Source organism: Trachurus japonicus, chromosome 22 (assembly GCF_045865225.1).
Source record: "Trachurus japonicus isolate A0001 chromosome 22, Traja_1.0".
Classification (NCBI taxonomy): Eukaryota; Metazoa; Chordata; class Actinopteri; order Carangiformes; family Carangidae; genus Trachurus; species Trachurus japonicus.
Genome location: NC_140928.1, coordinates 17,796,446 through 17,823,833, shown reverse-complemented (window position 1 = coordinate 17,823,833; position 27,388 = coordinate 17,796,446). Strand labels below are relative to the sequence as shown.

The 27,388-nt window shown below is 40.1% G+C and overlaps 2 protein-coding genes across 2 annotated transcripts in view; both read left to right on the top strand.

Moving 5' to 3' along the window:
• Positions 1 to 4,361: 4,361 nt before the first annotated feature.
• On the top strand, positions 4,362 to 11,943 carry lrit3b (leucine-rich repeat, immunoglobulin-like and transmembrane domains 3b). The gene is made up of 6 exons (XM_085767927.1): positions 4,362 to 4,624; positions 6,117 to 6,491; positions 8,367 to 8,452; positions 9,070 to 9,363; positions 10,125 to 10,184; positions 11,355 to 11,943. The coding sequence occupies exons 1-6, from the start codon at positions 4,515 to 4,517 to the stop codon at positions 11,840 to 11,842; spliced, it is 1,413 nt and encodes a 470-aa protein (XP_085624053.1). The 5' UTR covers positions 4,362 to 4,514; the 3' UTR covers positions 11,843 to 11,943.
• A 6,322-nt stretch (positions 11,944 to 18,265) lies between these two features.
• The window catches only part of enpep (glutamyl aminopeptidase), an 18,765-nt gene continuing 9,642 nt past the window's right edge, over positions 18,266 to 27,388 (top strand). Inside the window, exons 1-9 of the mRNA XM_085766476.1 lie at positions 18,266 to 18,932; positions 20,616 to 20,757; positions 20,852 to 20,986; positions 21,094 to 21,214; positions 21,923 to 22,077; positions 25,448 to 25,561; positions 25,641 to 25,775; positions 25,870 to 25,935; positions 26,026 to 26,091. Coding sequence (XP_085622602.1) covers positions 18,307 to 18,932; positions 20,616 to 20,757; positions 20,852 to 20,986; positions 21,094 to 21,214; positions 21,923 to 22,077; positions 25,448 to 25,561; positions 25,641 to 25,775; positions 25,870 to 25,935; positions 26,026 to 26,091 — 1,560 coding nt within the window. The 5' untranslated portion in view covers positions 18,266 to 18,306. The remainder of the gene's footprint in view (positions 18,933 to 20,615; positions 20,758 to 20,851; positions 20,987 to 21,093; positions 21,215 to 21,922; positions 22,078 to 25,447; positions 25,562 to 25,640; positions 25,776 to 25,869; positions 25,936 to 26,025; positions 26,092 to 27,388) is intronic.

Genomic DNA, 27,388 nt, shown 5'->3' with positions numbered 1-27,388 from the left:
CAGGCGCGCGGCTTACGTTTTTTTGTTTTGGACCAAAAATTAAAATTTCTTCAAATATCTCCAAACTCGGATATATCATCTGGGGGTCCGAGGGGAGTCCAACGCAGAAGGTTTGGTTGAAATCGGGCCGGTGGTTTTGGAGAAAATGACCAAAAACCAAACATGCGATTTTAAAAAGACGACAGGCGCGCGGCTTACGTTTTTTTTTTTTGATCAAAAATTAAAATTTCTCCAAACTCGGATATATCATCTGGGGGTCCGAGGGGAGTCCAACGCAGAAGGTTTGGTTGAAATCGGGCCGGTGGTTTTGGAGAAAATGACCAAAAACCAAACAGGCGATTTTAAAAAGACGACAGGCGCGCGGCTTACGTTTTTTTTTTTTTTTTACCAAAAATTAAAATTTCTCCAAACTCGGATATATCATCTGGGGGTCCGAGGGGAGTCCAACGCAGAAGGTTTGGTTGAAATCGGGCCGGTGGTTTTGGAGAAAATGACCAAAAACCAAACATGCGATTTTAAAAAGACGACAGGCGCGCGGCTTACGTTTTTTTTTTTTGATCAAAAATTAAAATTTCTCCAAACTCGGATATATCATCTGGGGGTCCGAGGGGAGTCCAACGCAGAAGGTTTGGTTGAAATCGGGCCGGTGGTTTTGGAGAAAATGACCAAAAACCAAACAGGCGATTTTAAAAAGACGACAGGCGCGCGGCTTACGTTTTTTTTTTTTTGACCAAAAATTAAAATTTCTCCAAACTCGGATATATCATCTGGGGGTCCGAGGGGAGTCCAACGCAGAAGGTTTGGTTGAAATCGGGCCGGTGGTTTTGGAGAAAATGACCAAAAACCAAACAGGCGATTTTAAAAAAGACGACAGGCGCGCGGCTTACGTTTTTTTTTTTTGGACCAAAAATTAAAATTTCTCCAAACTCGGATATATCACCTGGGGGTCCGAGGGGAGTCCAACGCAGAAGGTTTGGTTGAAATCGGGCCGGTGGTTTTGGAGAAAATGACCAAAAACCAAACAGGCGATTTTAAAAAGACGACAGGCGCGCGGCTTACTTTTTTTTTTTTTTTGACCAAAAATTAAAATTTCTCCAAACTCGGATATATCATCTGGGGGTCCGAGGGGAGTCCAACGCAGAAGGTTTGGTTGAAATCGGGCCGGTGGTTTTGGAGAAAATGACCAAAAACCAAACAGGCGATTTTAAAAAGACGACAGGCGCGCGGCTTACGTTTTTTTTTTTTGACCAAAAATTAAAATTTCTTCAAATTTCTCCAAACTCGGATATATCATCTGGGGGTCCGAGGGGAGTCCAACGCAGAAGGTTTGGTTGAAATCGGGCCGGTGGTTTTGGAGAAAATGACCAAAAACCAAACAGGCGATTTTAAAAAGACGACAGGTTTGCGGCTTATGTTTTTTTTTTTTTGACCAAAAATTAAAATTTCTTCAAATTTCTCCAAACTCGGATATATCATCTGGGGGTTCGAGGGGAGTCCAACGCAGAAGGTTTGGTTGAAATTGGGCCGGTGGTTTTGGAGAAAATGACCAAAAACCAAACAGGCAATTTTAAAAAGACGACAGGCGCACGGCTTACGTTTTTTCGTTTTTGACCAAAAATTAAAATTTCTCCAAACTCGGATATATCATCTGGGGGTCCGAGGGGAGTCCAACGCAGAAGGTTTGGTTGAAATCGGGCCGGTGGTTTTGGAGAAAATGACCAAAAACCAAACAGGCGATTTTAACGAGTGGCCAGGCTGCACCTGCACTGTTCTATTTATAGACTTTGATAACGAGCTGGCCCCAACAGCTGGCCACTGCACACAGAGCAGAGCAGAGCAGAGAGATTTGTGCTCTGAGCAGCTTCCGAAAACAGCCCAGAAAAAGAGAACCGTACCTCTTATCAGAATGTGGCCATGACTACTGGGGCAAGGAGACCTTCCTGAGCACATTGATGTGCATTAAATGTTTGTAGGGCAAAAACTTTTGTCAGGGTCGCAAGGTAGAAAAGGGGGGCATTTCTGTTTTTCTAAAAAAATCAGCTCCTACTTTTATATTGAAGTGGATGAGCCACTGGAGCGGGTCTAGCTGCACAATTAGGCTCATTGAGACAATTCTGTAAGTCTGTCTGCTGTTTTGAACACATCAAATGAGACACGACAAGTGTGGCTACAAACCAGTGAGAAAATCATGTGTCTAGAGTTTAATTTGTGGCCGTGCTGGCAATTTATCCAGAAAAAATCCTGAATTTTTTTTCGATCCCTCTCACTCTAGCGATGATGTCACTCACTCTAAGCCCTGCTCGTTAGACGCAACACACACCCATTATAAAGCTGGATTTTGTCAAAAAACTTAATGATTTTAAAGCGGCCAAATATCAGAAACTGTTGAAGATATCAATAAGCTGAGTCATAGAGGAATACTTAAAAAGTTTGTCTACAGCTCAGAATTTGAATGAAGTCTCTAGCTGAAAGTATGTGGACACTTTAAAGGCTGAAAGAAGTAAGAAGATTTGAAGAGTTTCAAGACTGTTCCAATGCATTCTCTATGGGGAAAAAAAAATCAGAAATAGTTGAATATTGCAAAAAGTATGAATAGTTGAAAAGAGAAAAGACATAGCACACCTGTCCCGAAAAGGCTGAAAATTTTGATATTTGAATTGTTGAAATAGCACAAAGTATGAAGGACTAGTTACATGACAAAGAAAGGCAGAAAATGGCCGAACCGAATAACAATAGTTAGTTATAAGTTATAGTTATAGTTATAGTTATAGTTATAGTTATAAAACTAGGACAGGCTCCTCAAATTGTGGTTTTGTACAGTTGCATCATGCAACAAGTTCTGTATTCTAAAAGTTCATAGCCTATAGATGAGATGTACAGTTATATAAATATCTGTTTTCTTTCATAAAGACGCATTTTATGGAGCTAATTTATTCTCTCATTGCATGTGTTCCCATATTCCGTGTTTTAAACTGTTTTCTTGTCATGTCTGCCCGTTTAGAGTTTTTCCTCAGTGGATGTGAGGGTCTAAGGCCAGAGGATGTTGTTATGATGCTGTTTAAAGACTTTAAAGACAAAGTGTTTGTAAAAATGGGCTTGCCTTATTAAATTAGTTCTCTGAATAATAACAAAACATGTTGACATACAAATACAGTATTTTGGGATTCTGAAGTATTTTCAAATCAATTATAGTTTAAACCTCCCTACTGTGATGCACTAGTCAGTCATCAAATTATGATTTCTTGATAAAGTGCCTTTTGTATTGTGGTGCTGTAGTTGGCACAATGGTGGAGGAAGTGTTTTTAATAGTAAATATTATAAACACACACTGTGCTTCAGTTTAAGCACCACATTCCTAATCATAACACTAACTGCAACTCCCAGCACTACTAGTTCAAGTTCAAGTTCAAGTTCACTTTTATTTGTATAGCACAGTTAAAAAGACCTGTGACAGTCGTCCAAAGTGCTTCACAGAGCAGAGACAGAAACAAAGACAAATGCATGTGCAAGAAACAAAAATTACATGCATACTATCACACATTCTCACACACAGATGTATGTACATATACATATACGGACATATGCGCATACATACACATACGCAAATGCAAATGTGCACAGCTACAGTAGTCATAGACAACATTGCACATAGATATTTAAACAAAAAACTCGCCAGGATCAGAAGTCCTTATGGGTCCGAAGGCCAAGGAGAAAAGGTGCGTTTTTAAGGCACACTTAAACCTCTCCATGGATCCCGCATGTCTAACATGTAATGGGAGGCTGTTCCATAGTCTGGGAGCAGCCACAGAGAAGGCACGATCACCCTTGGTTTTTAATTTTGACCTTGGTGCATCCAGCAACAACTCACTGGATGACCGTAGATTTCTGGCTGGATTTCGGATTTGTATAAGGTCTGCTAGATATAGAGGAGCCAGACCAGTTAAAATCTTAAAAACAATTAATAACACTTTAAAATCAATTCTAAAGCGGATAGGGAGCCAGTGGAGGGAGGCCAGAACAGGGGTGATGTGTTGATGTTTTTTAGTGCCGGTCAAAAGGCGAGCAGCAGCGTTTTGCACCAGCTGCAGGCGACGGAGTGAGCTCTGGTCTAGACCAACATATAATGAATTACAAAAATCGAGCCTACATGTTACAAAGGCATGGATAACTCTTTCCAAGTCATTAAAAGATAAATAAGGCTTGACTTTTGATAAAATACGAATTTGGTAAAAAGACCCTTTTACCACTGAGTTGATTTGTTTCTTAAAATCAAGTTTACTATCGAAAGGAAACAACAGTGTGTTGTACAAGATTATGGTTAGCGTAAAATGGCCCTCCAGTTGTGATTCTGACAGTTAGGCATGGGATTACATGCCGCTTGTAAGCAGTGTAATCCCAGCTAATCTGGGATTCAGTTTCACTCAGTTCACTGTGGACACCACCTCAGACTGGAGAGCACCGGGCACATGGAGATACAAATGGCCTATCTGAGTGTGGGGTAGCTCTACTGAAGAATGTATCTGCTGGTCCTAATTTACATCTTGCAGTCGTCACTGTTGGCAGTCCACTGCTGTCCATCTTTGTGCACCTGCTCATATGGGAACAGTGGAACAGAAGAACTCAGGTTGAGTGAGACTGACTTAATTCTCATTTCTGTGTTGATTGATGTGTGTTTGAAGTGATTTGCCTCTCCATAAATATAACTAAAAGTAGTCTATTTATATCTTAAGAATTATTTCATTATTGAATGAATAGTTTCCCTATTGCAGAAAAGGGTGAAATTTTATGGATGTGTATCACATGCATATTAGATTACACTGTGGATAACTGATGTTCTATAATAATACTAATAACACCCCAAATATTTGTGTCCATGAAGAATCAGATTTTTAAAAAGAAAACGTTTCATATTTTTATCTCTCCATCAAGATGATTAGAATTTGGAGCTTCAGTCTTTTGAGTTTATGACCCATGAGACTGAAGGCTTTTGTAACTATGACCAAGTCTAGCTGGTTTTCATGCTAACTTCAGAGAGGAAAAGAAGTGATAGAAACACAGTTTGGTCCAAAAGTGCAAGGCTGGAAACACACTGAATGAGTGGACATGAGCGTGGTAGCTGTGGAATATGTTTATTTTCATTGCAGCAAAACAACACACATAGCTGGTTTGTTTCTCTTTTGTTCCTTTGTTCCCTGCGTAATTCCACAGTGGTTCCACGAGGTGGGTGGGGGTGGGGGTGGGGGGCAGGACACAGCACTGGGATAGAGGAGGAGTTAGGCCTACTGCCGAATGCCATCCCATTACATCACATCACACTACTACACACAATGCTACATGAAGATTCACTAATTGTTCATTTTTTAAATGTATTTTCTGGTCATTTTATAAATCACTTGATGCAACTGCTACCTTTGCACATGTTTAACCTTTTTATCTGATATTTCCACACTTCCTATATTTGGTGCTGTTCATTTTGTTAGAATTGTCTGTCTGTCTATCTATCTCAATCAATCAATCAAATCAAAATAAACTTTAATGTCCCCAGAGGGAAAATTGTCATGGACAATCAATGCTGTACATCCTGCATACAGAATTTATACACCATTTCACATACTCACACACACAACCAACAGAGATCACTTACAGACAGTACGACTAAGTTCCTGGTTCATACAAAGTAATAAATAATTATAGTAATAAATAATTATTGCACTTTCTCCTATAGCCTATTGCATCTTGCATCTCAGTATTGCCACAGTCTCTGGGTCTAAATTGCACCTTTTGTATGTGTGGACTCCACCATCAGCATCAATTTAAAGGTGCCGAAGGAATAGTATATGTATCTATAAAAAAAAAGAAGACATTTATATAACAATTAAAATGATGGATATAATACAGCAACACCCTTAAACATCATTTACAGTACACAGATAATGACCAAATACCTAATACAAAAAAAAAAAAAAAATTTAGAAGGAACACCTGAACCTCTATCTATCTATCTATCTATCTATCTATCTATCTATCTATCTATCTATCTATCTATCTATCTATCTATAGAAGTTTAGCCATAAACCCAATGCCACACATCTCATGTGTCTTTTTCCCTTTAACAGGTCGGTGCAGTGCAGTGACTCTGGAATCTCAGTTGTTCCAATTAATGTCCCATCTGACACAGTCAAACTGCGTCTGGAGAAGACCTTAATCTCCAGGGTACCCCGAGCAGCTTTCTATAACCTGTCGGAGTTGCGGTTTTTATGGCTGGTCTACAATGTCATCACATCCATCCACCCCAGCAGCTTTGTCAACTTGAAGGCTCTGCGAGAGCTGCGTCTGGATGGGAACCTTCTGACGTCCTTCCCCTGGGAGGGGCTGAGGGACATGCCACAGCTCCAAACGCTGGGTCTCCACAACAACCGTCTGTCCAGCCTTCCTGCTCATGCTGCTCTCTTCCTCTCTAACATTACTTACCTTGACCTGTCCAGCAACAGGTGGGTACACATTTGGTTTTGACACAACTTCAAGGTTTGCCATCCAACTTTGCAGCCACCTAGTCCAGTCATTTTATGAGAAAAGGTTAAACAAATTGCAACAGAAGCAAACTCATCTGATTTTGTATCCTCAGCATGTCCTGAATGAGGGGAAAAAAGCCCCGAAGAATCCCATTAGGGGAAAGTTTTGAAAAACACCCTAACATATCCCATTTATACATTTTTTTCACGTGAATAGGGTAAAATTTTTAACCTTTAGATATCTCCATGAAAATTACTGAGTTGATTACTTAAATTAAGACAAACAAAAAATGTATTACAAGTTTTTTGAAATTCTTTGTTAACATGAGCAAATTTGCATACATTTGCATAAATTCCACCGTATAAATGGGATATGTTTGGGTGTTTTTCGAAACTTTCCCCTAATGGGATTCTTCTGGGCTTTTTTTCCCTCACTCAGGACATGTTGAGGATACAAAATCAGTTGAGTTTGTTTCTGTTGCAATTTGTTTAACGTTGACCCCTTTTTTGGCCTAAAATTACTGGACTATAAAGGCAGATTAGAGAAAGTGTTAGTGGAGTATGCAAAAGAGACTCACATGGATGCTGGTGGAGGAGAGATTGGCTTATAGTTTTATAATGTTCTTGAGAAAGACTTATACCTCACATAAACCTGTTTCTTTGTTTTTAAAACTTCAACCGACAAATGTGAAACATAGTCATAGTACTAGACAGGCCTCAGGAAACAACTTCACCATGCCTTTACCTAGAACCAGTGCGCTCTATACATAAGGTCAGTTATGTATAGAGCTGTAGCTCACTGGAACAGTCTTCCCTCACACTTGATCACAACTACTGGAATGTCGAGTTTTAAAATTAAACTGAGAGAAGCTGCGTTTCATCATAATTAGGGCCACGGGCCATCGCACCAGGCACTGGCCCCTGCCTAGGCACTGGTCCCTGCATCGGTTAGAGTGGGAGAAAGCCCAGAAAAATTCCAGATTTTTTCTCTTTCCACACACACGCACACACACAGGTAACCTAATGTGATTACAGCTCCTCCATATCAGTGCTTATAGAAAGATGATCACGTGTCTGTCTGATCAGCTCTGTCTTGACTTTAAGATTGTGATTCCCATGTTGACAGAGATGGCAAAACTGGCCGTAGCTCCCGTGGCCCTCTCAAAACTTCCCAGAGGACATTTTCTAGCATTATGTTGCAATAGGCTACTATTAAATTAGGAAATCATGTTAAGTTGAACTCATATTACGCATGTTTATACATCTGCGTTGAACAACTTGGTAGGCCTACATTTTATGCTTCAGGTTACTTCATGTATACTCTTCTATAATCATGTAAGTCTTTTATAATCATGTAAAAAACTATATTATTCCTCTTGATCATGTTAACACATTTACATTGTACTACTTAATATACATTTCTATAATCATGTTACTGTAATATATTCAGGATGAATGATTTTAATGCTGTAATTATGTAATTGTTGTAAGAATTGTTTGATTTAATGTGGACCCCAGGAAGAATAGTCTTCATCTATGAAGACTAATGGGGATCCAAAGGATACAATAAACAACAATATGTGCAATGAAAAACTTTGGAAACAGGAATGGAAACACAATAAATTGTCAGGGGAAAAGTGAGCAGATGAAAGGGAGGCAGAGGTTACTGGACACAGGTGAAACACATGAGGACACAAGACAAAGCGAGGGAAACTAGACAAAGACAGGAAGTAAAGCAGCCCATAGACATCCAGGATACAGTGAAGCGCAGACCATAACACCTTGTTTCCTTTCTGTGCCTTTACTTTTCCTCTCCTTTTCCTCTCCATCTTTCTTGTACCTCTCTCTCCTCAGGTTGACTGTCTTACCTGCCGAGCTACTGGACCTGTGGTTTCCTCTCCCAGGACAACAGGGAGGACAGACACAACGGTGGATTTTGGGTACAGCATGTTTGGAGCAATGCAGGCTTTAGATTGCATCTGAATCAGGCCAAATACTTTAATATTTGCAGCATTAAACTATACATACCACATAGATTCTCCTGAGATTGGGTTTCTGACAGGATAATGAGATGGTTTCAGGTAGTTAAAAAAGATGAACACATCTCAGGTTTCCTCACATGACATCATGCTTTACAGTTCTCTTGGGAAACGTCTATTGTAGCATTCATTCAGTAGGGTTCCCAGGTTTGGTGACATTTTTGGAGACAGCTACAGCAGCAGTGGGCTGAATCTCAATATCTGTTTTCCCTACCCCTGTCTGTACTCACGAACATATTTTACTTCATACAAACCAGTCACATTATAACTGAGTGAGTGTAAAATATGAGCAAGAATTGTATTACTTTCTTCAGGGTCTGATATAGTCTGTCTAACTTCCCTAAATCCCCGAGGAGACAGATATCAGACAGCACTGTCAGCAGGTTTCATTTCAACAATGCAGAAATAATTGACTTTGCAAAACTGAAAACCTGCCATCACAGCAGACACTCCGCCAGTCTATGCGAATATCAAACTGGCAATGATGCTAACAGGGCAAATTTGTCCCGGCTACCCAGGTCTCCACGACAACCCTTGGTTGTGTGACTGCCAGATCTCCATGGTGATGTCCTTGTCCATGTCCCTGTGGAGTCCTGTGGTTCTCATGGACCAGATACTGATGTGCAGCAGAAACCTGGGCCAGTCGGGGACGCTGCTGACCCAGGCCGAGCTGTCCCGCTGCATGAGACCCTCGGTCCAGCCCGCAGCCACCAGAGTTGTCTCTCCGTTGGGCAGCAACGTCATCCTCCGCTGTGATGCCACTGGATACCCAACACCAACCCTGACTTGGATCAAGACCTCAGCCTATACTGGTAAGAAATTCTGGGTCCCTCTGCAATGATGAATGACTGAATTAATTTATTTCGGTATATCAAGCTTATATAACCGAAAGGGTGTAGGTTGAAGCCAAAGCTTATATACCCCTACCCCTTTTACCTTAAAAATTAAAATAAAATAAAAAAATATATATATATATATGCATTAATACAATAGGATCAGATCACAGATATTTGAAATTAATCAGTACACTTAAATTTCTGATCACAACAAAATAAAGAATTGTACACAGCGCATAACCCAAAATAGTACAAAATCATTGAACTTAATTTTCCATACTGTAACGAGAAATGATGTTGTTCTTATAAAGTTTTTTAAAGCTGACTAGAGTACAGCATAATTTAATATTTTCAGGACAATTATTCCAGATGTTAACCCCTCTAACAGAAAGACAGTGATTTTTTACAGTAGTTTGAGTCTTTGGTTTCTCAAATAATAGTGGTCTTCTCAGGTTATAACTGGAATCCTTCATTTTAAACAGATTCTGGATATCTTGAGGAAGAAGTTTATTTTTTGCTTTGTACATGGTTTGTTTGTATTGTAATGTAATCAACTAAGTCCCTGAATTTCAAAATGTTCAGGCGACTAAATAGTGAGTTGGTTGGCTCACGGAAAGGTTTATTACTGATGATTCTTATAGCCTTTTTTTGCAATAATAAAAAAAAAATGATGAAGTGATGTCACTAACTAACACTTGAGCAACAGTGAAGTCGTTTTTGTGTCTGGGTCTGTGCAGGCTGTTGTCAGCAAAACATGGTTGAGAGCTCTGAACAGCTGCCCAGGAACTTGGAGAGTTGTAAGTGCTTCTTCTTTGTTGTGTCTACATGTGTTCAACCTGATGTTCACTAGAGTGTGTGTGCATAAAAAAAAATGTGCAGCATGAATATGAGTGAATAGGTGAGTATGATGACAGACCTTTGGATCCCATTATGTGTATATGATGGGCTTCTCTACTTAGTACTTTCTATGATCTCCCCTAAAAGTTGGAAATAATAAGTATGTGTATGAGTGCGAGTGTGTGTTTTTTTCTTTCTCCATGGATGTTTTTGTTGTTGTTGTTTGTTTGTTTTTGTTTTGTTTTGTTTTCTCTCTTTTTTCTTTAATAATTTGCTGATCGATATATAATTTATTTTAATTTTTTTGTGTTATAGCTGTTCGTGTTTTTTTATATTATTATAATATGTTATTATTACTGATTCGATGACTAGTAACATCATTTACTATTGTATTAATCAATATGTACGCATGAGAGGGTATGCTTTGTTTTTTCGTGTTTTTTGTGTGTATGTGTATGATATGGATTAAAGCAGAAGTAAGCGATCCGGTCATTTTGGCTAATGCTGCGTTCCAGGCAGGCTTTTGAAACCGTAAATTACAGCTTCAAGTCACGACTTACGACTTTGTAGCGTTCCAGGCAACCCACTCGTGTTTTTCCGACCTGTTTTACCGGTGAAAGTCACTATAACGGTCACTCGTAACTTCCGACCCATGAACTCGTACCAGATCGAACTGGTACGAGTTCACAGGTCGGAAATACACGAGTTTTACGGGTTGCCTTGAACGCACCATAACTTCTTGTCAGCCGATGGAGTTAGCAGCCCCCGCCCTCGTCATGGATCTATTGGTCCTCGTCCCTACGTCACCACATTCAGGCGCATCCCTTGGCTGCACCACACAGCCCTTCATGCCGTTCTCTCTCCTCATTGGATAAAACTTGTAGGATACAAGGAAAGTTTTCTCCTCGGCTCAGAGCAGAGCAGAGTGACTGAGAGACCCGTTTTTCAGACCAAACTCTCTATGTAAGTGATTGCTGTCGGAAGATATAACTATTAAAGACTTATATTAACACAAAAATATCGCTTACTTCTGCTTTAACTGAAGAAAGAAATTAAAAATAAATGTAAAAAAAAAAGAGGAAATAATAAGTGTGCTGCAAGCTAAGCTTGTTTACCTTTTTCTGTCCCAGTTATGCAGGAGTCTCCTCGGACCGGGGTTCGCTGGTCAATAATCAGCTTGAATGGTTTGTCATACAAGGATGCAGGAGAATACAGGTGCCAGGCACGGAACATGGCAGGAATATCTGAAGCCCTGATCAGACTGAGGGTCGTGGGCATGACAAGACTATCCCGTCTCCCAAAGAAGAAGTCCCAAAAGACCCCACTCAAATCATTCCCAAAAAGCAGGAAGCCGAATCAGAGTCCATCCACTATCCCTGCCTCCTCAACAAAAGAGAACCAGATACTCCAAAACATCACACCACCTTCCATTAACAACAGCCAGATTTCTCCTGGTCCTGTGTCCAGACTGTTCCCTGCAGATAAGTCCAAAGTGAACTACCTTACAAAAAAGAAGACTCGGATATCTGCAAAGCTCACCCCTGAGTCGCCAAACAACTCCACAACTGCTCCTCTGTCAGAAACACTAAGGATATATAATGAAGATCAAAATCAGTGACATGCTCAACCTCAACCTGGCCATGAAAATAAAACATCTTGTGAATCTCAAGATTTAGTTTTCTGTTTTGTAAGATAATTCACAGGTTGTTGATGAGCTTTCCTGTCAGCAAAAATAAAGATTGTGATACACTAAAGTTAGTGTCAGTGATATACCTTTAATTTTCAGCAAAGGTATAATATTACTAGCTTGTGAGTCAGATTGTGTCTGCATTTACTCTCACGCTCACTAAATAAAAATAAAAAAGCAGCATGGCATTCTATAAAAGCATGTTTTACAGCCCCAGTGTGTAAACAAAGTGACAGTGGCAAACACATTCGCAAACTAACCATTAGCTTGGAGCAATTATTGGGTGTGTGGGACACACATGCAGACTTCCACTCCTGCCTTCAGTCATATTTTGCAGCAATGAGTTACAGGAGGACCTACAGTCTGTGCCTATGCAGCGCAGTCCCCGTGAAGGAAGATCAGAGGACAAACGTACGTAGATATGCATCACCTGTTACAACGGCCCTGCTAATTTGTATTTGTAAACATCTCATTCTGAGCTACAAGAAAGCTTTTATTTGTATGTGATAGTGATTAGACTTCGGTAAATACGTATTTATGAAATCAGTATTTGATTTTTGCTAATAAAAAGGCTTCTAAATAGTGTATGTGTGAGGAGCAGGATCTCAGTGTAACGGCCAGAACATTCAGACCTGCACGGCACAGAGGAGAGTGTGAGCTTACAGCTTAAGGAGTTGAATTGAAAATGCTCCATTTTCTTTGTTCACTGACAAGTGTTCATGTAATGGTATGTTCTACAAACAGCAACTAAGTAAAAATCTGTTCTGCTTGTTATAAGTAACAACTAGGACGACCACAAGGTGGTGCCGAAATATACATTAACTTACTGTGACACTGTCGACTGAGCTTTATAACAAAGGACATCATTTCTGTCATGCAGACTTTTGGAAATTAATATTATTCAAAATGCAATGCCAAAATTTGATTTAGGGGAGACTGGGACAGTTGCAACAAGGGGCGGTTACAACAAGTCTTTCTCCAATCAGAAACCTGCTAGAGTGATGACACTCACACTGGACCGTATGAGTTTCGCTTTTACAGTGCAATGCTGTCATGCATGTGTATGTGAACGCCAATAACAGAGAAAGAGCGCTATGCGGACATCAATGAACAGAACGATGTCCACTTTTGCGTACGATATTCAAAGATGGCGACGCAACATGACAGCCTCCGGTGGGTGCACCGGCCACCTATGTATTTGTAAACAATTCATTCTGAGCTATGAGACGGCTTTAATTTGTGTGCGGTTGTGATTAGACTAAGGTAAATACGTACTTATGAAAGCAATATTAGATTTTTGCTAATAAAAAGCCAAATAAGCTATATTGATCGATTGATTCTTTTAATGACCACACAGCCAGGCTGGTGGAATTTGCTTCCAGTACAGCTTATTGGTAGGGGAGAGTGGGGTTAGTTGAGCCACTTTTTGTATTCAGGATCACTACATCAAGACAATTATAGTTTTGTTGCTAACTAACACATCTGCATATATTTCAGGATGTTTTGCATCCCTACAAATTAACAGACTGAGTGTAAATATAACTGTTTTTAAAATATAGCATGTTCAAAAAAAGTGGTCTTGTGACTCAACTTACCCCATGAATGGGGTAAGTTGACCATAGGAGTGGGGTAAATTGATCAACCCCCCCTTCTTTCCTTCCATCCATCTCCTACCTCTCCCTTTACTTAATATCTCATCTGTCCAAGTTGCAGGTGAACACAAACTGCAGGGACTTCCTGCTGAGCCACCAATTCACTGAGATTTGGGGAGTTTTACAATTACGTTGCATCTTGGGAAGAATCCCAGATATTTTTCTTTGAAAGTAAAGTTTGGCACACTATAAACAACTTTTCCTGTTTATAGGAACATACTTACTGTAATCACAAACATACAGAATCTTGATTTAATCATTTGGACACATACAGCCAAAATACATTCATTAAGTGTATAGGATAGGTGGCTCAACTTACCCTTGGCCAAATGGATCAACTTACCCCACAGCTACCTTAGCTTGGGTTTATTGCTCTCACAGCTAAAATGGTGCAGTTTCATACTAGGTTTACTACCTCATGTTGTAGCTCATAGATACCACAACCCATGTATAAAACAAATTTGCAATAATCTCTTTTGGTCTAAACACAATTCTCATGAAACTTATGATCGACAAAATTCACTCTCGAGAGTGAAAAATGATTTTTTTTTTTGGTCATAAATGTTAAACCACTTTACTCACGTGGTTCTAATCTTCACAGACTCCATGAAATGATGCCTGCCTCCCTAATATGTGGTCACATGCTAACTTTTTCCTATAGTTTCCTAGAAACAAGGGGTGGGTCAACTTACCCACTGGCTCATCTTACCCCACTCTCCCCTACAGGTTCCAAACATATAACATGTATAGACAAACATACAATTACAACTTATGTAGGGCCATGCTTGTTCCACAGTGTACAGAGTTCAAGATATTTATATACTTATTTATATACTGTCCCTGAAAGCTATAGAGTTTTAATTGCACCAGTAACATCTTCTCATTGATTCAAGGCCTATGCAAAGCAAAACTCCAACTGTTCTTTGATATATATTACTACAGTATTATTGTAAAACAATGCATATTTTAGCAATACAATGCTTATTGAGACAAAAAGCAAAAGTTAATCAGTGAAATTTAATGTGTGTTCAATATGTTGCAACCGTCCCTGATCCGTGTTGCAACTGTCCCCAGGTTCTGGGTCAGTTGCGACGTCTGAATTCTTCCAATCAAACAGTCATTGTGATTGATGTGTCATATGTACAGTAGCCATCTTTTAATGGTATGGCAAATTCATGCAAAACCGCTGATGCGCGTTCCCGTCGGAGCCAGTTTTTCGGCTAGTAGTCTCTGCATTTGCCTCGAAAACAACTCCATCTCGTAACGTTCCCTTATTATCTCATAGCGTGGTGAATGTGCAGGTCACAACTTGTCCACCAGAGCGTTTTGGAGTTGCTGGATTGTGTATTTGATGAGTTTGATGAGGGAAACCAAGAAATCCCATTAGCCTCAGTAGCGTAGCTCTGCGCAGCTCACGGCTCTGCTCCACCATTCTAAAAACAGATTGCACTGACAATTAAAGATACCGTACCTACTCCTAAAACTATAGGGATTATGGCAATTGGCCAGTTTGCCAAAATGTTGAACTATCCCTTTAAGGATCCTTTTTGAAGGTTCTTGTGGGTCCCAATAATAATGATGACCCTAACCCAATTTATTGATTATTAATTGTCATGAGTTTACTTCTTTTTTTTTTGTCGGTTTAGGTTCCCTGATGTAAGTTTGAGAACGACTGTCAATTATTAAAGATGGATAGCCACTGTAATGTTACCCACAGGTTTCTACTCCATCGCCTCCATCTCAAATGTGACTATTGTGTGTCTCTCATGCAGATACTTTGTGAGTTCAAGGTTAAGGAAGTCTTAATGTTTATGAGTCTTATCGCCATGAAACCTGGGAAGACTATAAAGATACGTTATGAAGAAGAAACTCAGGGTCAGGCTGTTGTATAAGTGGCTCTGCTGCTGGGTAACATGGTCAGCTTAATTCAGCTTTTGAATTTATGATTGTGGGGATAAAAATAGAACACAACATGATGCTGCTGAGATCATTTTTTCCAAGTTATGAAATCCTTCCTCAGATGCTATTCATGTAAATAGCTCTGCGATTTTTCCCTGTTAAAAGGGTTTTCTATGGAGTTTTTCCTCAGTGGATGTGAGGGTCTAAGGGCAGAGGATGTTGTTGTGATGCCATGTAAAGCCCTTAAAATTGCCTAATTGCCTTTTTATTGGTTTATTGGGAATCTTAAAACCTGTGAACCCTGGCCTCCATGAATTGTATTGCTTTGCTGAAGTGCTGCCCATCCCAAAAAAAGTCACACACTCTAACACCTTCTCCTTTTTTTCGCTTTAAATATGGCACACATTCGCTGTGGCATTGTTTCGATAAGCTTCTGTAATCTCACAACAATGGTAGCAGGAACTGAGGCACTCAGGGTAGGAAGGTGATTTTAAAAAGCCTTTATTGCAGCATGGCCAAACAAATAAAATTAAAAAAAAGCCAACGCGTTGCGGCCACAGGCCTTCATCAGGGCTGGTATAAAATGGCCGCCCATATGTAACCTGTATATATAGAAAAAGGTCACATGACTGGGCGGGCCTTATGATAGAAGCACATGTGATGTTAATCAGTAGAACGCAGTATACATCCACATCTAAACAGACATGAAAGGAGAACAACACAAAATATACAGGCAATCAACAATAGAGAACAATTCAAACAAAATCATCAGGTTAATTAACAGGGGTTTCTCATTCAGGAAGCTGAAGGAAGACACATATTGGGAGCTGGTTCCGCCTAGATCAAAGAAAAGGGAAGAAGTCAAGTTCACCATTTAGTACTCTCACAACAATCATGATCATTCAAGATTTTTCCCCAACCACAATTCTTCCTTGAAGATGATACTTCCCCACTGTCTCTGCAGTTTTTAATAATGCATTGGAAAGTTCTCAATTTTCGTAGTCTCAGCAATTTCTTTAGATGTTTTATTTGCTTGATGAATGCCAATAATTTGACCCTTCTGAAACTGCCTAATATCTTTTCAAAAACCACAGGATGTGTCTTTCAAGATGGCTGTTTAAGAAATGAGGCTGCATCAGTAAGGGTTAAATAATTTGTTGCCAGCTGAAACATAATCATGCAGTAATTATCCAATGAGAGGCTCCTACACAGAATCTATAAGCCTAGTTAAGTCCAGGTGGTGATGTTTTTTTTTTTTGACGGGCATTGTATATCAAAAAGAAAAGAAAGGCAACTTAATCCTGAAAGAAAGCGCTAAGCTTCCACTTGAGAAACACCAAACTGCAGCAGATGAAATGATCAGATCTGTGTGGAGCAGAAATGTTTATGCTTCTTTAAAGGGACAACGAGGAGTTTTGGAAAAGCGAAGCGTTTTCACACTACATTTATGAGCCTCTGCGCGCACCGTAAAATTCTTTGACCGACGCAAGACGGACTCATGTTTTCATTCATCAAGAATTAAAGTCAGAGGTTCAAAGAGGTTCACATACCGTCGTAGTTCTGACCATAAACGGTGATTCGGCTGCGTTATTCTCATGACTCGTTGCGAAACCGAAAGTAAGGAAACGCTGGTCGGCTCGACCAGCATTTTCACCACCACTAATAATAACAAAATAACGATAGAGACAAAATGATATATTTATCGAAAATGGGCCCATTAACAAGTGTGGGTAGCGGAGATTCATCCACATTAACGTGAGACTTTTTTATAACCAAATAGAAACTCCTCGTTGTCCCTTTAAATAACATAACAGGGGAATATGCAATATGCATTTCTGGAGTTACTGTTGTGTTCTGTTGTTTAGATTTGGATGGAAAGATCACTAGCTATGTGATCATTTTCTGTCATTCCTTATCTAAATGTCTTGCAGCATTTCAAGAATCTCACTGGCTTCACAACAGTGGAAGCTGTTATAGTTGTTGGTAAGCGCCCACATATGAAAATGACAACTGACAAATGTGTGCTTGCTTGTCTTCTAAACTGTATTTAAAGAAAAGAAAACATACGGTACCTCAAATATTTTCATTTGGACTTAGTTATTGGACAAACGTCCACCATTATCCTCTTCCTCAGTCCCTGCTACCAGTGAAACAAGAACATTTCTCTGTACTGCTAGTGTGGTTAAGCATAATACAGCTGTTGTTTTGCTTATGTGCTCAGATGTCTCTGTTGCAACAACTTTGGCCAAAGAGCTATGCAATAGTAGCCAAAGTCATGCAGACGCCTCCCCCCTATGTGTCACTGTCAGCAGGGCATCCAGCTCACTATACTGAAACCACTCATAAGGATTCAAACAAAGCACACAACTTGCATGTTTTTAGAAATGTATGTCTAAAATGACACACAGTGTTCACATGAACACACAGAGAACAAGATGAAACAGTTTTAGACAAAACATTTATTGAAATATATACTGCATATGCACATATTTCTTTCTTTTTTTAACAAATACTCTCAAATAATCCCCCCCCTCTCTCTCTCACACTCACTCACTCACACACTCTCTCTCTCTCACACACACACACACACACACACACACACACACACACACACACACACAAACACATAGTTTAAAGCTGTTGATTTACAGACAGATTGTAGACATTGTAGATGTTTAACAGGAGGAGGCGTGTTATCACAATACAAAATAAGTCAGATTTCCTCTCCTCACTTCTCCTTCTCGATCTTATCTCCACCCCACATTACCACAGCTCACACAGTGAATATAAATAGGACAGGACCTTGTGTTTCAGTCCAGTGAGAGTTTAGGCTCTGAAGTCACCATGGTGGACAGCTTGGACATGGACAAGCAGCAGAAGCGTTACTGCATCCGTGGTAAGCATGTAGCAATCATATGTGTGACAGTGGCGGTGTGCTCTCTGGCGGTGGGCCTCGGGGTGGGCCTCTCCAAGTCAAACACTACTAATCCGTCCACCCAGCCCCCGACAGTGGAGCCTCCCGGGCCACCTGTGCCGAGCAGAGGGCCTTGCACGCCTTCCAATGACTCCAGTGGGGACTGGAGGAATTTCCGCCTGCCCAGCTACGTGAAGCCGGTCCACTACGACCTGCTCCTGGAGCCAGACCTGGTCGACGACACCTACACGGGCACCGTCGATATACACATAGATGTCAGCAAGCCCACTCGCCATCTGTGGCTCCACATCAGGGAGACATTTGTCAGCGCCAAGCCCAGGCTGGTGCTGAACGGCCAGGGGGGGCAGAGGGAGATACCTGTCAAGAGCTGCTTTGAGTACAAACCTCAGCAGTACGTGGTGGTGGAAGCTGCAGAGGAGCTGCCTGTCACTAAACCCGGGGAGCAGTATGTGCTCAGCCTGGACTTCCAGGGCTGGCTCAACGGCTCTGTTGTGGGCTTCTACAGAGTCATCTACAACGAAGGGGGCGTCACCAAGTAAGTAACAACACACATTTGCTCTTATTAACTGAGCAAAGGCACAAAGAGAGAAACAGTGGCACTCAGAGGACAGACAAGCCTTTCATCTGGGAATAATGTTTCTGGGACAACTACACATCCAAAAACCTCCAAGTAAATGCTAAGCAGCTAAGCAGAAAAGGTCTGAGTCAGGCTGCTGCCACTCCTAATGAGTGTACTATGACTCAATTTTGAGGGAGTAATGATTATAGTGGAGTTTGTGAGGGATGGAAAAACATCTCCTGAATGACACAACCCAGTTATTTTAGTTCAGACCAGTTATTGTTACTGCTGGATGCTGTGCATGGTAGTACGTGATTCCAGTAACTGAGCTCCTCCATGAAAGTTTATGTCAGCTGCAATGAACCCTAGCAGCGGACTCACTTGTAGTTGTTTCACCAGTAAAAGTTGGTCTCAGCAGCTCTGTGACATATGAGAAGACCTTAGAAAACATTGTTACATACTTAAAGTGTCCAATGTTCAGGTTCAGGTTTGCTGTTGTAGTTTAATTGTATGATTTCTCCGCATTTCTGCTTATAACACTATACATTTGTAATTATTCATATTTATTATGTGTTATGTATAGTCTTACATCTTTATTTTACATGTTTTGAGATCACAGATTTGTTTTGAGCACAGATGAGATGAGCACACAGGTTTGTTGAGTGAACTAATACTGACTGAGGATTAATGATTGTTAACAAAGGCAATCATTCTTAGAATTAAATTACAGTGTTGATGTTATGATGTCAGTAGACTGAAGACAACAGTAAAATATGTCAGAATCCACCTGTTTGTTCGATTAGAGATGTGGATGAAGAAAAGTGAGTGGGTGAAGTTTCCACAGTCCAGAAGAAACTTTAGAAGACGATTCAAGAGGATTTTCTGAAATTCTTATTTCCCCTCGTGTTATCCCTTACCAAGCTTTAAACAGAATAATAGTAAATTGCTTGATAAATACCTTAATAAACGCATGATAAAGTTTGTTTATCAAACTAAGTAGCTAGTGTTAGGGGAAGTTTGGAGTGTTCATATATCACTCTGCATGGAGAGTTCAAGTTATCAAGTTATCTTGAGGATCTGGCCATCAAAAGACATTTCAGTTGGTACTGGAAAACCTGAAAGGAGTCGGTGATGGTGAAGCAGATCAGTGTGATGTGGGTGGTTCAATTCCTGGCTCCCCCAGTCTGCATGTTGAAGTGTCTTTAGGCAAGACACTGAACCTGCACTTGCCCTGTGTGAATGTTTATGAATGATTAGCTCCCAAAAAGCCTGTCTGCGAACACTATAAAGCGCTAGGCTATATACTGTAAGTGCAAGTCCATTTACCATTTAAGAAATAAGCAATAGCACAATCAACACTGAGTCAGATGTTGTATGAAATGCACCGTTTGCATTTTATTGTCCACTGACTTCAGTAAAGTCAGTGTTCATGTTCAACCTGTCAGCTCCTCCCAAACAACACGGCTCTTTGACTAGCTGTCGTAAAAGACCAAACAACATGACATGTGTAAATCATTAACCCTCAGTTAACACATCAATTGACTGACAATTGACATTGATAAGGCCTGTTTAATGGAACACTGTCTTATTCAATCTGTTGGGTGTGGTATTAAATGCTTCCAGGTAGTGTAATAATTTGATGTTTGTATGACTTCAAAGGAAAATTGCCGCAACTGATCATGAGCCAACAGATGCCCGTAAGTCATTCCCCTGCTTCGATGAGCCAAACAAGAAAGCCACCTTCAGTGTCTCAATCATTCATGATGGTACCTATAGTGCTCTCTCCAACATGCCGGTCCAGGTAGGACTCAAGTCAGCTGAAATAAAGTCAGTGAACACGGTGTGTCACTTACAGGTTGAGTGAAACCCACATTAACCCCCTCCCTCCCTTGCAGGGCTCCCCTCAAGAGCTGCGCGGTGAAAAAAAAAAGACCTCCTTTGAGAAGTCAGTCCCAATGAGCACCTATCTGGTGTGTTTTGCTGTGCACCAGTTTAAGCATATAGAAAGAACATCTGCTAAAGGAATTCCTGTGAGTTCATCATCACAACACTTGAATGAAACTAATAGGTGTACACACACACACACACACATCCCAAAACTAACGCTCACACATTTCTTCCTCCTCTGCTGTTTCAGCTGAGGATCTATGCTCAGCCTAGTCAGCTGGAAACAGCCACATATGCAGCGAACACCACCAAGGTCATCTTTGATTTCTTTGAAGAATACTTCAACATGTCGTACTCCATCTCCAAACTGGGTATGTTTAGATCCACTGCTTCATGTCACGTCTTATCACTACTGACCTGTCCTGTGTTTTACTCAGTATGACTATGTCTGAGTTTCTCCTACTGTGCTTTACTTTGCTGCTTCAGTGTCACACATTGTTCATGTCCCAGCACTTACCAAACAATCCCTGCTAGCAACCATGTAGCTGCTGTTTTATTATGGACTTTTCTGCAAATGTGGATGTCGGACAGTGCACGATTGCCCATCTGTGCTGATAATAATACACACAACGGAGATTTTGTGATTCTAATGATGAAGCAACAGCATAGGTGAAAGAATCCAACTGTTGTATTATTGTAAAGGCTTTATTAATGTAAATTAATAAAAGTCTTTATTAATGTACCGTAACTCACTTACTCACAGCCCAAAACATTAATGTAACCAAACTGAGTGAGGACATCTATGTATGTCTATGTCTAAATCTATGTAAGGCAACAGCCAATTAGTCTTTCACACAACTGATATTTTTCAGCCTTTTTGTCAAATTGTAATGCTATAACAGTGTCCTACAAACAACTTTTAATCAGACAAGGAATTTTCTTCAAAGGAAGAAAGGCCTCTCCAACTCTAATGGTTATACAGCTGGTGTTTGTAAAGCTGCTATCTCGATGTGAGATAATGCAGTGATGCCATAAAACACGATGACATGGTCTTTTGTCTTCTTCTATTCTTGATCCAGATAAGATAGCCATTCCTGACTTTGGGACTGGTGCCATGGAGAACTGGGGCTTGATCACCTATAGGGAAACTAATCTGCTTTATGATGAGAACCAGTCGTCCTCCTACAACAAGCAGCGCGTGGCCAGTGTTATTGCCCACGAGTTGGTTCACCAGGTACCACTGTTTGGTTACTTATTATTCCTTCTCTGTGTTTTACAGTATTTGTGTGATGGAGGCTGAGCCACTTAGGCACGTGTCACAGCTTTGAAGTAAAGTCCAAGATATTACTGGTCAGAGTGGAGGAAGCATGTAGGAATTTCAAAAGTCTCCACACTGGTTTATCACAGTGTCTTCATATCTGAAAATAACCATGAAAGGAGTTTTTTAAGATTTTTTTTATATATATAGGTTTGAATATTATTTTCTTATAGCTATTAGGAACAATTTTTACATTTTCTAATTTATAATATTTTTTAGAATGACATCTTATCAATATAACTGTACTGTGTCTACATGATCAACATACATGTCTTCTCAGCCCATTTTTATTTATTTATTTAGCACAAACAATATCATATAAAAAACAACATGAACAATCAACATGACTGGGATGTGCAAAGGGGAGGTATGAAACCCAAAAGGGTTTATATGAAAACCTCACCCACATATTCAAAGATCAAATTTGTTATGGTTTAAAAACAATAACATAGTAAAATGATTAAACAATAATGAAAAATAAGTAGAAAACTAAGTGATTATACAGTAAATATAAGGAAGTAAGGAAAAAAATAATACATACATAAATGTATAATACAAAGCCCATCAGGAGATGTTGCCAGGTTGGGAAGCACTAAAACACATTTCAACCCAAAAACACACGTGCAAATAAACCAAATACAAATACATTCAGAAGACATCTCCATCAGTGTAACAACTCACGTGCAGCCAATAACCAAAACAAAATGCAAGTGTTTCCCAGGGACACTAAAAATTGATGAACCTGGTTGACCCTGTACTTGAAACTTAGTTTATGGCTCCTGGGAGTACACACTGTACACACTGTTGACAGACTGATCAAGATACAGTCTGTATTTGTAGGATTTGTGCACCAAACCCAACCAAAAATGCAAGCAGAGAATATTTATAAAAGAATGTTACACAATACAAAAAGTTTTGAACTGTAGAACAACCTTGTATGTGGCAACATAATAAGCACATACTAACAGTGAAGAATACTTTTTGTCCATCGTCACATTAAAAATTAAATATTACTGGTTCCTCACTGCTGTAACCTTTTTTTTTTTAGTAGCCTATATTTTGGGGCTTTTTTTTGCCTTTATTAGATAGTATAGTTGAGAGAGACAGGAAATGGGGAGGCAGACAGAGGGGGAATGACATACAGTAAAGGGCCGCCCGATGTGGCATTCGAACCAAGGTCGACTGCAGCAGTGACTCTAACCTGCTTAACCCACTATACTCAACGCACCGTCACTGCTGTAACTTTGAACAGTTCATAAATCTTTATTGACTACCTCATGGTATCTTATCTGTCATCATAGCAAATAGCTGATATGATGGAAAGAATTGTTCCCATCATTCATCATAAAAAACCCCACCAAAAAAAAACCACACAAAAAGATTCATCATTTACTGCTGTGAACTCTCATCTCTGTGTGAAATAAAGATAAAGGTATTGTCAAAAGAACAGTGAGCTAATCTTTTTTTTTTTTTTTTTGTGATCAAGTTTTTATTATTTCATCCCCCCTGCCCGTTTTACAATATGCCCACATTAAATCAAATTCACAGTTACTTAATTGACATATATACATACACCACCTTAAATCATATATATATATATATACCACCGTACATCGTACATATACCACCATACATCATATACAAAATGAGTGTGGGCTATTGTCCCACCCTTATCCCACCCATACCACCCCTAACCCTCTGGCTTATTTCCCTCCCCTCCCCTTCCCCGTGCTGGATTTAGTCTCTGAACATAAAGTGAAATAGAGAATAATAAAGTCAAATAACAGTGAGCTAATCTGAAAGATTTTTTTTTCCTATGACATGTGGCAGAGTGTTCCCAACAGAGACAGAAAACAATCTACCTCTGACTGGGTTTCTACTGCCCCTTTGGTGTCAATGGGCATATTATCTCTTCTAAACTAATTTTAAAGCAGAAGTAAGCGATCCGGTTGTTTTGGCTAATGCTGTGTTCCAGGCAGGCTTTTGAAACCGTAAATTACAGCTTCAAGTCACGACTTACGACTTTGTAGCGTTCCAGGCAACCCACTCGTGTTTTTCCGACCTGTTTTACCTGTGAAAGTCACTATAACGGCCACTCGTAACTTCCGACTCGTGAACTCGTACCAGATCGAACTGGTACGACTTCACAGGTCGGAAAAACACGAGTTACGGTTTGCCTTGAACGCACCATAACGTCTTGTCAGCCGATGGAGTTAGCAGCCCCCGCCCTCGTCATGGATCTATTGGTCCTCGTCCCTACGTCACCACATTCACGCGCGTCCCTTGGCTGCACACACAGCCCTTCATGCCGTTCTCTCTCCTCATTGGATAAAACTTGTAGGATACGAGAAAAGTTTTCTCCTCGGCTCAGAGCAGAGCAGAGTGACTGAGAGACCCGTGTTTCAGTCCAAACACTCTATGTAAGTGATTGCTGTCGGAAGATATAACTAACTTAAGACTTATATTAACACAAAAATATCGCTTACTTCTGCTTTAATGTTATGGCCGATCTGTGTCTATGTAAGGGTAGACCACCAAAGTGCCAGACCTTCAGAGACCTACAGTATATGCCAGAGCCAAATGTATCAGCAGTAGACACGGGTTGGGTCCATCATCCATGAGTTCAGATTCTGACCCCACAACCTGCTGCCTTCATCTATCCACCCAGAGCCACCAAACCAGATTTGATCTGTCTAGTGTCAGTGAGTCAGCCTGGTTAGACATGTTTCTCACTACAAAGCTTTCCTGCTCAGCACAGTTGTGAAGAATAGTTATCTGAGCGACTGTTGCCTCGGTCAGCTCCAACCAACCAGCCTGTCTACCCTCCTCTAAACTATCTCGTCTACTCAGTTGCTGCTCACGAGAGCCCTTTTAGACTAGCAGGAAGGGCCCTCAAATTTTGAGGTACCCCTACCCGAGGTAGAACAAAACACAACAGTGTTGTTTTTTTGTTTTGTTTTTTATATATTTAGGCTCTCTAATTCATGAAATGGATTTGTGTGAACTTTTATTTTAAGGAAAAAAGGATGAAATCAATGAATATATTTGTTGCTCCATTCTGAGGGGAAAAAAGGAGTGACTCCGGTGGGGATCAAACAGGCATCAGGCATCTTACACCACATGTTTCCTCATTAAGACTCCTCACCAGAATATGCAGACTGGCTTTGACTGATTGAATAAGTGCACGAATAAGCATGTGTACCCTGTGAAACCAGATACAGCAAATTAAATATAAATCTTCCTTTGCTTTGAATCTTGAAATCTGAAGTCTGCTGTTTTTCTCTAGTGGTTTGGGAACATAGTGACAATGGACTGGTGGGATGACCTCTGGCTAAATGAGGGCTTTGCCAGTTTCTTTGAGTATGTTGGTGTGGAGGAAGCTGAACCTTTGTGGGGCATGGTGAGTTCTCCTCTAACTTTCATTCACACTGACAATAGACGAGTTGTGTTGAGGTCTGTTCTGTAACTGTTGTCTGCAGCGAGATATCATGATCATCAGTGACGTGCTTCCTGTCATGGTGGATGACGCTCTTCTCTCCTCTCACCCGATCATTGTGGATGTGTCGACCCCAGCAGAGATCACTTCTGTGTTTGATGCCATCTCATACAGCAAGGTACAACTGCCAGAGAACCTCAGTGTGAGCTCTATTATTGACATTTCCAATGAGACACAGTCAAACAATCGTGGAAATGATCGTCTCTTTCCAGGGAGCGTCCATTCTGCGGATGCTGGAGGATTGGATGGGTAAAGATCTGTTCAGGGATGGCTGTCGTGTAAGTCAGACACTGCTGACCCATATCAACGATTCATGTACATTAATGCCTGTTTTTGTTGGTTTGTAATTGCTTTGCTTCATTCTCCAGAAATATTTGAAAGACTACCATTTCAAGAATGCCAAAACAGCCAACTTCTGGGAATCACTTGCCAGTGTGAGTTTGAGTTTCTTCCTCAATTAACTATCAGTTTTATTCTTAGTTTCACTGCAGTGGGAGCTCAGAAAATGAAGATCATTGTGAATGTTAAAGGGACATTGTGTAACTTCTCCTGTTATCTATTCACGAAAATCGATTATTTGGTTCAAAAGTCTGTTTTTCATTAACCAGTAATCCCCCCCATCAACAAAGTGAAGTGTTCCTTTCAGCTCTGAATTAGCCGTTCATATCATTCATATCATACATGGAGCGGGTAAGCTCGGTGCTGGCTGCCATGTGGTGTCGCCATGTTTTTACGTTCAGTGGCAGCGTGACGACATATGACAACATGACAGCATGACATATGACAGCATGACAACATATTGTTGCGTGTATTGTTTTGCCCCGTGCTGACTGACCACTTGTTTACATAGAGGCTTGATTATGCCGTTACGTGCAGCAGCTGTCGTCTGTCTGCCGTCTGCCCAATTTCACGTGAATGCAGCATGAAAAATACGATTGAGTTGCTTGCGATATACAACTGCAACGCTAGATGGGAGTAATTCCTACACAATGTACCTTTAAGTACAGAGCTGGAGTCAGGATGATGAGCCTAGCTTAGCATAGAAGAAACACTTTCCCTACTGCAATATGGGGAGAAGGTGGGTAGTCAGGCATGGTTGGTAAAGCCAAGGTTATATGGTATTCATCCCTGAAAACACTTTACTTGACGCCTATCTCTATAACTCATTATAACCATACTTATAATGAGTTATAATGCAGTTATAGCACTGTATAACTACAATTATAAACACTCATAAATGATCATAATGCTTTATAACAATAATCATAACACATTATAAAGCATTTTATCTTGACTTATAAGGCCAGGTATTATAATATGTTATAATTGTTAGTAACTCGCTGACAATGCCCACATCAATAATGCATAATAAATGTAGCTATAATGTGTTATAATTTACTTATAAACATGTATAACTATCATTATAACCATTCATAAATTATCATAAGGCTTTATAACAATTAGCACAACACATCATAGAGCATTTTATAATGGCTTATAAGGTCAATTAGGTCAATTATTATAATAGAGATATAATGCTCTATAATGTGTTATGCTTATTGTTATAAAGCCTTTTATAATTTATCAGTGTTTATAATGATAGTTATACATGTTTATAAGCCAATTTACAACACATTATAACTATATTTATAATGCATTATCAATGTGGGCATTGTCAGCGAGTTACTAACAGTTATAACGTATTATAATACCTGACCTTATAAGTCATGA